At 26.3% G+C, this 12724-nt stretch overlaps 1 protein-coding gene across 1 annotated transcript; it reads left to right on the top strand.

The window, feature by feature from the left end:
- Positions 1-6383: 6383 nt before the first annotated feature.
- On the top strand, positions 6384-8556 carry LOC111292815 (Tetratricopeptide repeat (TPR)-like superfamily protein). The gene has a single exon (XM_022885407.2). The coding sequence runs from the start codon at positions 6396-6398 to the stop codon at positions 8418-8420; it is 2025 nt and encodes a 674-aa protein (XP_022741142.2). The 5' UTR covers positions 6384-6395; the 3' UTR covers positions 8421-8556.
- The last annotated feature ends 4168 nt before the right edge of the window (positions 8557-12724 follow it).

The following is a 12724-nucleotide window of genomic DNA, read 5'->3' as shown; positions in this document are numbered from 1 at the left end:
AGAGAGGAAAATGAAATGTAACGTGTTATGAGCCAAATAAAACCCGAAAAAGCAAAGGATTTTGTTTTATTAAACTTTTTTTATTTGTTTATTGGGGATGTTTGGAGACAAGAGATTTTGGATTCTGGAATATGCATGTCGGTGATGATTTTGCTTGGACGTGTGAGGATTTTGGATTGTTTTTTTTTTTTGGATAAAAATAAAAGCCATTGACAAATTTTTTGCTATCTTGAAAAATGTAGTAGTGGGACTTAAAAAATTATTTAAAAATTAGGTTATCCACCTATAGAATATTTTTTTTAATTAAAAGTGAATACCTAATTTATTTTATGAACTCATGACCTAATTTGCATTTCATTTTTTTTTTTGAAGACTTCATTGAAAAGTAATTTAATCTATAACTAAAATATACATATATTTTTTTTTTTTTGTATTATTCATTTGATGAACACATCATATGTCACTCTATAATTTCAAAGCGATTCAAAATAAATTTTATTTGTAATTTAATGATTTATATTTATATTTTTAGTTTTCAATTTAGATTTTATTATATCTAAATTTAATTTGTTAATTTGTTGGTTATTAATTTAATTTATTTATTAGTTTCTTTCATATATGTTAAATATTTTATTATGATTAACGAATGTTGTTGGTTTAGAAAAGAAATTTTTTTAACTATTTTGAATTCGAATTTATTTATAAATCATAAAAAATATTTTTTTATAAATTATTTCCAAACACATGAAAGTTTAGTAAGTAGGTGCTATACAAATTTAGACTTTGAATTATACTAATATAATCATAATAATAATGTAAAACATAATAAAAACGACCGACTTGATAGTCATAATATTATTGTTAACAAAATTAAATATAAATTGACTTGTGAGATAGAGACTTAGAAAGATATCCAACTTCCTTTGTCATCATGATGCAAGATTTTGACGGTTGACCAAATGTTTTGTTTCTTTGACTTTATTTTTTTTATTAATTAAAGAAAGATAATTGGCTTAAAAAACGTGTAAACTAAGATAAATTATGGAGAATTTAATGACCCCACATGTTTCATTTAAAGTTGGCTAATTGGATTGGATCAAACAAAAAATTGTAAAATAAATAAATATATTTTGTTAGATTCAAAGTGGAAAATGTTGGATTCGACCACCGTGGTTGACGGGCGAATTGGAGACTTTGATTTTGCTTTTTGGTTGGAGGGATGGGATACGTGAATGCTTTCCTTTACCTTTCTTTTTTTTTTTTGACTTTTTCTTCTTTTGTCATTGGATCGAGAAAGAAATATTCAGTAAAAAAAGTAAAGAAAATTTTGGAATTTTCTACTTTTATTGCATTAAAAGTTTAAACCTTTTTTCTATCTATTTCTTTTCTTTAAAGTATAATAATTTAATTAAGTTGTTTAATTAAAAATAATATTCAATAAATTTAATATTTTTAATATTTTTTATTATCTTTAGGTTACGGCCATGGGATTGCTTGGCTTGCAGAATAAGAAAACATTGAATTAATAGCTTGGGGAAGGTTTACTTCCAAATAAACAAACAAGAAAATGATTATCGACCAAGAAAAGAAAGTGGCTGTTAAAAGAAAATGCTAGTGATGTTCCTTCCATACGTATGAGCAAGAAATGGTTACTTTGTATAAGAACAATCTGGAGAAATATAAATTGCCACAGCTGGCTCGCTTGCAGTAAAGAATGACGGCTACCATCTTGATAAATTTCGATGGTCGGTTGTTGATATGGATCAGCAACTGCTCAAGCTAGCCCACAGGATCAGAATCCACGGGAGGATACAGCTGATAGATTACTGTGTGGAATTGAAATGTCAAAACACTGTTGCCAAGGTTTATGGATCCATATATATATAGTCTACAAGGTGACAGCCTGACAGGGTTCTCAGGGAAGAATAGCCTCAATATAGTATATTTGTTTTTTGAGAATCGAGTGGATGTGATACATCACCAGAAACAAATTCGGTTATCCCACCATCGACCTCTATATATTGCATCCTGGTGCTTTCTTGAGCAATCTATCACCAATCATCCTTCAGATCCTATGACCATCTTCACTAATTTTCTGATCACTAAAGTAAACGTTAGATAACTGCACAGGAGCCCATCACAATCTTCAAGCTCTATAAGTTCTTAAAAGCAAGCTCAACATTCTTATGAATCCAACAACTATTCAATGAAGCACCCCAGATTGAAGCAAGTGGTTTCATAGGCATTCTTCTTATGAGCTTTACCTACCCTGCAAAGCAAGTCCACCACTTAAATTTACCTTAGTAGAAATTTAGTTTTGATGGATTTTTTTTTATATAAAAAGTAACATATCATAAATTATGTATTTAAAATTAAATAATTATAAATTTATCTATCAATAATTTAAACATTTTGTAAGTAAATTTATTTAATATAATTTTATTTTATAAATAGTCAACTAAATACCAAACGTAAATATTATATTTAGATTAAAAATCACTTTCTTTAATAAAAAAGATATATTTCTTAAGCATGAAAAACAAATGGGTTCATTTGAATGATCACATTTTTTATTTCAATAAATTTTATTTTTCACACTTAAGAAATTACAATTTTCACTAGAACAATCGACCATTCACAGAAGAAAGTTGACTATCGTTTAATATATTTTGTCTCCACCATGCTCCATGAAGCAACGCAATCCATTACTCTCTTAAGGTAGTCGACTTCCATTAATTTTAGGGCACTTAAAACCAATAGCAATTGATAATGGGGCTGATGGTAATTGTAACCTAAGGGGACCTTGGTCCTCCCAAAAATTTTAAAGCCCTTTAGCATGTATATATATTTATATTAAATACATATAAATTGGCCTTCTAATAAAAAATATTAATTTTATTATTTTTTGTGTTTTATAAATTAAATTTATGTATTGTAATTTAAGAGAAATTCAAATAACATTTATATTCGTTCATTCATTATATCTAACAATTATTTCTTGTAAATTTTTAAAATTAATAGATTTGTCACAAATTTTAAATTACAATCAAATGAGTTTAAAAAAAATTCAAATTAACTTTCTAATTTTCTCAAAAAAAATTCAAGTTTTCAATCGAGCACCAAATATGTTTTTCTTTTTTTGTTTTTTAGTACAAATAGATCGAAGTTTAATTTGGAAATTTAAAGAAAAGAAAATAGAGATTTATCTTACTCCAACCCATTTTCTCCATATATTTTTTGTTTTCATTTTTACTTTAGGCCTCTATTACATGTTGTTGTAATTCTTTTTCAAAACAAAAAAAATCATATTGAAAATTCTTTACAAAAAGACAAAAAACACCAAATTTCTAGTATCAGCATTTTACTTTCATTCTTTTAAATATATTTAGTTTTTTTGTTTTGATAAAATAATCAATAATTAATTTATTCATAATTTTTTATTTTACTTTTAAATTATAAAAAATAAAAAAAATTTATGTAAAAATGTTAATCGTAAATCATGTTATTGTTAAAAGTATATATAATGTTGTCATAGTAATATATTTGTTTTATAATTTTATGTGCTTATCATGTTTTATTAGTATATATTAATAAGTATGATAAAATATGTTTTAAGAAAATATATATTATATTATTAATCGGTCCCCTCAAAATTATATGTTAAGATCCGTCACTGATCATAGTAGTCACTTCCTAAGATAGACAGTTGATTGCTTATTGGTTAAGTTTTATACCTAGACTTTGTTACCTTTTTAAAATGTGTAATAGTCGATTTTTTTATCGTAGGTAGGGGTGTTTATTCGATCAATCTGATTAATTTTGAATTGAATTATCAAAAACCTAATTAACCAAATTATATTATTTTATTTTCATTAATCAAATTAAATTTATTAATTTCAAAAATTAATTCGATAAGTTTGATTAGTTTTTTTCGATTAACCAAATAATAAATATATTTAAATTAAATCATATTTTAAATTCTTAATTTCTTATAATTTAAACAAACTAAATAAATTATCCAATAAAATATTCAAATACCAAAGCATTAAGTTAAAACCTCTAACAACTTATGAAATAAATTGATCAATTTCATATATTTTTCATTTTATATTTGGATTTTTTTTTATATTTCGATTAAATTTTCGGTTAATTCAAATTTTAAACTGAATTAACCAAAAATCGAAATTCTTCTAAAATCATTTCTATTAATCAACCAAAATTAATTCAATGACCAATTGATTAATCAAATTAAATCAATTCGATCGATTAATTTGATTAAAACCAAATTAAAAATACCCCTAATCATAGGTAGTTGATTGCTTCTTTATGCATGAATATGATAGTCAACTACTCTTGATAAGATTATGATTTTTTATATTATTTTTGTATCGTATCATCATATCATATTTTAAATTATCAAGTCTATATCATGATGACAGTTGCATCGCTAGAACATTTTTTAAGTATGGTAATTAGTTAGTTATAATATATCTCTCATTCCTTTTATCCATTTATTTATTCTTCATTTTTTTATTATCCAATTGCAAATACTCTTACTATTTTTCATATAAAAATCATGAAACATCAATTTGACAAAAAAAATTAAAAAAATTTAATATAAAATGCACTAAACTTAATTTTTTTTCTAATATCTAAAATAATTAAAATGGGACATACAACAATGGACTGAAAGAGTTTTATCTTTTATAATACACAAAAGTATAAATATAAATTTTTCACACATAATCTTTTCATAACAACAATGTCATTACAAAAAATTAAGATAAATTAATAAAAAATTTACAATATAAAGAGATTTTTTCACAATTATCAGGACAAGTTTTTATAATTTAAAAATACTGTATAATTGCTTTATTATCAACATTATCAAATATATTTTTTTAATATATGTAATTAAACAATTATTTATCAAATTTATCCCATTTGACTATGTAATATTTCTTTATTATATTCATTTCTAAAATCATTTTTTGTATTCTTACAATCACAATTGGAGTTTTAATAGATAAATGATAATTTTTTTTTGTTTTTATTAATTTTTTTGATTTTTTAAAGGACAAAAGATAAATATGTGATTCTTAGCTCCTACTAACCATAAATTGACCCCCAAATTTTTTATATGATATATTGACCCCATAAATTCATTTTTAGTGTGCTCAATTTGTATATTACTTAATATTATACAAAGAATGCTAAATTTCAATTGGGTCAAATGACCTCACTAGTTTGGCTCTAGCTACGCTTCTCCATGCTGATCAGATTCTCTTTGGATCTAAAGATGGATGTTTATATTTTAGGATTAATGTCACGAATTGATCTGAATAATAAATAAAAATATTTAATATGATATTTAAATTTTAAAAATTTTAAATGTGGTATTTGAATTATAAATTTAATAATTAATATAATACTCACTCATATTTTTAACTTCAAATGATAACACTTAATTAATAAATACTCTTTCAAATATCATATTAATTAATAAATTCATAATTCAAATATCACATTAAAAATTTTTAAAATTTAAATATCAAATTAAATATTTCACTATAACTTAAAAATCATTTAGAAAGTTATCTCTATATTTTATGATGGGAGATGATGAGGCTAAGGTGATCCTTACAACTTTTCACAAAACAAAAGATTTTTGCTTAGAAAGATTATGAGGCTTGACATAGATAACATACCAAATATTGGCATCAAATTTCCCTTTGTATTTGAATTGCTAGACTATAAAGTGTTATACGATGTTCTAATTTTACAACTTTGTAGGTGCAAAAGTTATCAGTGTCCTTGATCTATAAGAAAATTATTCTTTTCTTAAAGAAATCCATTTTTGAAGATAAAGAGTTGCTATACCTGTTCGCTTAGTTAATAAAGTCAACTCTATACTCGTCAAGTCAATATACACCCGATTATCATGTCACTGTTAAAGAGAAATGACATCTAGACTCCTTATCATAACACAAGCTTGCTCTTACCCTTTTGTTCATGGAAAAGAATTCTTCCAACTATCACCATTAACGTATATTAAAAAAAATCATATACGTTTATGAATTCTTGTGCCTATAAGCATTCACGCTAAACATTTGATTTTATTTTGTATACTTTTAGAATGCAATCTTTTAAAATTAAAAATTTTTGCCCTTTTTAACATATCTTCGTCAAAAAGATTTAATTCGTTCGTAAGTAGGGTTGCGTTTACGTTCAAACCTTGAAAAGCACTTAAGTGTAGGCCCACTCGTTGGCCCAATTTTTTGTTAAACATGATAAAGTTGGGCCTGGAAACTTGGGTTGGAAAGGATGATTTAGCCCAAAAATAAGTCCAAACCTTTTTAAAATTGTGACCCATCAATTCGAGTCTCCCTCTTTCGATGATGGCTCCATCTTTCTCTTCCATGCAAACCGAAACCATCGTTACTTCAGCTTCCTTTTCTTTTCCATTTCTACCCATCCTTACGCCTCAAATTCACCCTACCATAGCCTTCACAGTAAAAACCAGAAACCATGTCACCCTCCAGGCACTCTCTTCTTCTTCTTCTTCTTCATCACCAACCAAAGACGTATGGAGACGACCCGGTACGACGCGGTTTTACCGATCAAAAACGCCCCAAAACCAAACCTTTTTAGACCACAGCGTCGACATGGAAGAGCTTTTGGCTTCAATATCCAAAACCCAAAACGAAAAAGACCTTTTTACCCTTCTATCCCCATACAAAACCCGGCAACTCTCAATCCGCTTCATGGTATCCCTCCTTTCCCGCGAAACAGACTGGCAAAGATCGTTGGCTTTACTCGACTGGATAAACGAAGAAGCTTGTTACTCGCCTTCACTCTTCGCTTATAACGTTGTTATTCGAAACGCTGTGAAAGCTAAACAATGGGCAGTTGCCCATGGCCTGTTTGAAGAAATGCGTGAAAAAGGGTTAACACCGGACAGGTTTACTTATTCGACATTGATAACGTATTTTGGAAAAGAGTGTATGTTTGATTCGGCTTTGTCTTGGCTTCAAAAGATGGAAAATGATGGTGTTTCGGGTGATCTTGTTTTGTATAGTAATTTGATTGAGTTATCGAGGAAGTTACGTGATTTTTCCAAAGCCATATCGATTTTTAATAAGTTGAAGAGTTCAGGGATCATGCCTGATCTTGTTTGTTATAATTCGATGATTAATGTATTTGGGAAGGCTAAGTTGTTTAGAGAAGCGAGGTTGTTAGTTAAGGAAATGAGGGATGTTGGGGTTATGCCGGATACAATTAGTTATTCAACTGTTTTGAGTATGTTTGTTGAGAATTCTAAGTTTGTTGAGGCGTTATCCGTGTTTGCTGAGATGAATGAGGTGAAATGCCCAATTGATCGTACTACTTGTAATATTATGATTGATGTTTATGGTCAGCTTGATATGGCGAGGGAGGCGGATAGGTTGTTTTGGAGTATGAGGAAAATGGGGATTGAGCCGAATGTTGTTAGTTATAATACCCTTTTGAAGGTTTATGGTGAGGCTGAGCTTTTTGGGGAGGCAATTCATCTTTTTAGGTTGATGCAGAGGAAGGATATTGAGCAGAATGTTGTTACGTATAATACGATGATTAAGATTTATGGCAAGTCTCTTGAGCATGAAAAGGCAAATAATCTTGTGCAAGAGATGCAAAATAGAGGGATTGAACCTAATGCCATTACGTATTCAACCATGATATCTATATGGGGTAAGGCAGGGAAGTTGGATAGGGCTGCAATGTTATTTCAGAAGTTGAGGAGCTCTGGGGTTGAGATTGATCAGGTGCTTTATCAAACTATGATTGTTGCTTATGAAAGAGCTGGTTTGGTTGCTCATGCTAAGCGCTTGCTTCATGAGCTTAAGCAATCAGACAGTCTACCTAGGGATACTGCAATTACTATTCTTGCTCGTGCTGGTCGGATTGAAGAGGCTACATGGGTTTTTCGGAAGGCATGTGATGCTGGTGAGGTGAAGGATATATCTGTGTTTGGATTGATGATTGATCTTTACTCACGGAACAAGAAGCATGCAAATGTCATTGAGGTATTTGAGAAGATGAGGAGTGCTGGATATTTTCCTGATTCTAACGTGATTGCCCTGGTGCTGAATGCCTATGGGAAGTTGCGAGAGTTTGACAAAGCAGATGCTGTATATAGGGAGATGCAGGAAGAAAGATGTGTTTTTCCTGATGAAGTTCACTTCCAAATGCTTAGTCTTTATGGTGCTAGAAAAGACTTTAAGATGATAGAATCACTCTTTGAAAAGCTTGATTCTGATCCTAACATCAACAGAAAGGAGCTGCATCTTGTTCTTGCCAGCATTTATGAAAGAGCAAACAGACTAAATGATGCATCACGAATCATGAACAGAATAAGTGAAAGAGGAATTTTGAAATTGTGATCCTTTCTTAATCAACTCTTATCATAGCAAATCTCTCAACTGTTGTTTTTGTAAATTTCTCTCGAGCTGATTATGCTGTCCACACATTGTATTCTCATTAATTTCTAATGCAGTACCTCAAATTCTACTTGTGTAATCTTTGTTTGCTTATCTTAGGTACAAATTACAAGCGCCTTTCATTTATATACTCATCAAAATCACATTCTTCATGGTAAATAAGATCAGTTACAGACATGACAGAAAAATGGAATTTTCTTTGTAATAGCTAGGATTTCTTCCTACCGTTCTAGGTAAGATTGTGCTTTGAACTTTGAACTCAAGTGGTACTTGTGTCTTACAGGGTGATGCAGGTATCCAAAGTTTATCCCCAAGAGATTCCTCATTCTAGGAAATTATAAAAGAGAAGAAAAAGATTTGATTTTGAGCTGTCTGTACCACAGCTTCTTCCTTTTTTAAAATACAAAATTTTTAAACACCCCCATAATTCTAATATATAACATCTATATATTATATATTTTCGTTAGATTATAAGTGTGAAACATTTGATTGAAAAAAAATAGATAGATTTTTGTTAATATTTCAAGTTATCATTTTTAATTAATTTTAGTTTAAAGTACTAATAATAAATTTTTTCTTTCAGATGCAGAAGAGTTATAATTAGGTTGAATTGCTATTATAAGAGAATGATTTACTTCTAACATAATAATAATTCATGTAAAACAAATTTTATAAATCTCATTAACTTTCTTCATATTAAACAAATTTGGTTTGTTTAAAAAAAAGTTTCAAAATAAATTGACTTCGTTCATATTTTAATTTGAATAATTAAAGTTCAAATCACGATAAACTATTATCAGGGTTTCTTTCTTTCCATCTTTGTGGCTATCTCAGTTTTTCTTCAATGGCTGCTTCACCTAACGCTTCTTGTTTTTGCGCCACCCAATAGCCAATTGGAGTGGAGGTCAAATATGACGGCTAAACAAATGCTATTTGGCTATTTCTTTCCTTAAAAAAACAAAAGACGTACTGCCTTGGTATCAGTGATACCCGTTAAAATATTTTTTTTTATTGACATTTTTGCAAAAATTATAACATGAAAATTTAACAAATTTAATAAAATTTAATTGACTAAGAAAAAAGAATTGATTTGATATCTATTTGATAATATATTTTTAGTACATGCAATTGTATGAACTGAAATATAAAATTAGAATATAAATATTGTGGAAAAAAAATACATGATAAAATATTGAATAAAAAATTATATTGAATCAAGGTTTTTAATTTATTTAGTGAAACAAAGTATATTACTTACTTTAAAACATGCATAACTTATCTTGTTATATATAATCAAATTAAAATAAATAGCTACTTCTGTTTTCTAACAATTTCCATTAATATTAAATTTTATTTAATTGTTTATTATGTATTATGTTGGATACTAATTAGTGAAATTGTCTAAGTTATTACTTTTAAAATTTTTAAATCATCAAGCAACGATGAATATATTAGAAAATACACATTAAACACACCGCATATTTCTTACTTAATTCTTGTATTTAATAGCAATTGAATGATCAAATAGTTGACCATGACAAAATTGTTGACAAAAGGTATCCATTCATGACATAAGTGAAACCAATTAACATTTTACATTTAAAAGTTATGTTATTGTACAAAAAAAAATTATGCTACTAATTCATGCAAAACAAATTAAACATAACATATATGATAGAATAAAACCTCATATATTAAATGTGGATAAACATGATATTTGAAAAAAAAAAAAAACTATAAATAAAAGGCAAAATTGTAAAGAGGAAGTAAAAAAAGAAAAACCCTTGTTCTCTCCCATTTCATGGAATTTGAGATTTCTATTTTGTCGTATTATAAAAATTTTGTATACAATATTTTGTAATCAAAGAAGATTCATGCCAGTATAAAATTCAAGCCAATTGAAAAGTAAATGGCTTAAAATTATTAGAAATGAATAAATTATAAATAGAGTTTAATTGAATATGCATAAAAAAAAAAAAAAGTAATACCAAGTATGATAAAATAAAAACAACTATTGGTTGAAAAAAGTAAACAAGAGAGAAAGAATACTTAAAGTAAAAATAATATATTTTATTTGTTAACAGTTATTGAAAAATCAAATCAAACTGAAAGAAACTTAAAATCAAAATCAGTGGTTGCTGTATAAAAGATTCAATGAAACTTTTTGAGATAGAAATTTACCTAATCACAACTAAACAAATGCGATTTAAAGGTTTTGGTGAACTTCCGAACTATTTTAGTATAAAAGGATTCTCTATTTATAATAGGAAAGCTATGGTTAAATTTTGAGTAATTTAAGCAAATCAACTATAATGTGTTATTTAATTATCAACATGTTTTTAACTTTTATTTTGAAAAGTCTACCTTTATAATTTAAAAATTTTTTATTAGGACTAAATTATATCTTTAAATTAAGATGTTTTATATAGTAATTAATCACTTTAGGATAATTAAAAAAAAATACCTATATAGTATGTAATGAAAATATATTTAAAAATAATTAAACATTTATTTTTATTTGAATTCTTGACATTAAATGATTTATATATTTATTTATGTTGATAAATTATTTTATTAGATACCAAAATTACATTCATTAGTTAGATATTTAATGCAAAAAAATGTGGATTGACAATGAAAACTTATTCATATCTCCAAAAATGATTTGATTATTGGAAAGTGAATTTTTTTACACAAATGTAGTTCAAAGTTGAATATTTATAATTGAAAGAAATCTCACACAAAATTATTCTATATATTAATGATGGCAATTGAACTTTTATTGCCTTCTCTACAAATTTAATTGAAAATTATTTAATGTAAATAAAAAAATAAATTTATTCAATTTAATTTTTTGAATTATTAAAATGCAATTATTAGAAGACAAATGACAATTTTTTAATATCGTCTATATGTCAATAATATAGACCATCCACATTAGACATTTTCTTTTTTTACCTAAAGTTTTGATTTTTATATATTTATATAAAATATCATGTGCATGCTAGAGATTTTGAACTTTGAATCCAAATAAATTAGTGAGATTAATCTCAAATTAAGCTAAAAAGCTTATATGAATTGTACTACCCACACAATTCAGAGTGTGTTTAAATTTTATATCCTATGTTTTTTTTAATTGTATTATTATTAATGTTGTTTTAAAGAAATACTTATATTTCTTATATTTTTATTTAGCCTACATTTTGTGATAACTTATATTGGAAAAAACTTAAATAAAGTTTTTTAGGTGAAATTCATGAAGTTTCCTATTAGAAATTATTAAATAAAAACTAAAATGAAAAATCAAAATCGATAAATTGAAAGGTTTTATTATATAGATTAAGTGTGTAACTTTAGAAAAAATTTTAATATATTTTTTAGATAGAGATTTTTAGTAAAAATATTGATAAAATTTTTACCATTGTATAAGTATCAATTAAATTTGAATTATAAGTAACATTTTTAATATTTTTTATATATTATTGATTTTCATATTGAACTCTATCAATTTATCAATTTATATTTTTTAAAATTTTTTTTATGAAATTATTTTTAAAAAGAAATATCATAAATTTCACTTAAAAAACTCATCTAATTACATCATATTTAGGATAGAGGTTACTAGAGGAAAAATAATGTTAAAGGGTCTATTTATGATAAGGGCTTAGTTAAAATTTTTTTTATTAAACTTCTTATATTTTTACAAACAAATAAATGGAAGAATTGAGAAAAATTAAAGAGGAACAAAAACAAAGGAAAGGCAAATCGATCTAATTAAGGAAAAGAGGCAAAAGAACTTATTTATTGATTGGATGTAGTGGATGAATCTAGAGATATCAATGGGTAGCGTATGAGAAGGATAAAACATTTCTTATTCTCATCTTCGTATTTTTATATTATACCCATTCTTGTATCCATACCCAACTAATTTTTTAAATTTATCTCTATCTCCATCCCCACGTGTATTTAATGGGTATGTGTAATCCCCATACCCATAATTTTTTTAAAAAATAAAAACTAAATTAATTTTTTTAGTTTTTTTATTTTTATCTTGTACATTTAAGTAATTTTTTATAATATATTTTAATAGATATTTTTCAATAAAAATATATTAATTTTAATTAATTTAAAATAATAATTTATATTATTTAATAAAATTTTTATTTACTACATATATATATTTATATATGTATGATACAGGTACGGAAAGAGTGCTATATTACCTATCCCCATCTCCGTACCTAATA

The sequence above is a fragment of the Durio zibethinus genome, chromosome 10 (assembly GCF_047325235.1).
Source record: "Durio zibethinus cultivar Kanyao isolate XHJ-2024 chromosome 10, ASM4732523v1, whole genome shotgun sequence".
Classification (NCBI taxonomy): domain Eukaryota; kingdom Viridiplantae; phylum Streptophyta; class Magnoliopsida; order Malvales; family Malvaceae; genus Durio; species Durio zibethinus.
The sequence above is the reverse complement of the archived record's forward strand: the minus strand, read 5'-3'. Positions and strand labels throughout refer to the sequence as shown.

What these genes read in the sequence shown, in the direction of transcription:
- LOC111292815 (XM_022885407.2), top strand. Translation starts at nt 6,396, where the DNA reads ATGATGGCTCCATCTTTCTCTTCCATGCAAACCGAAACCATCGTTACT.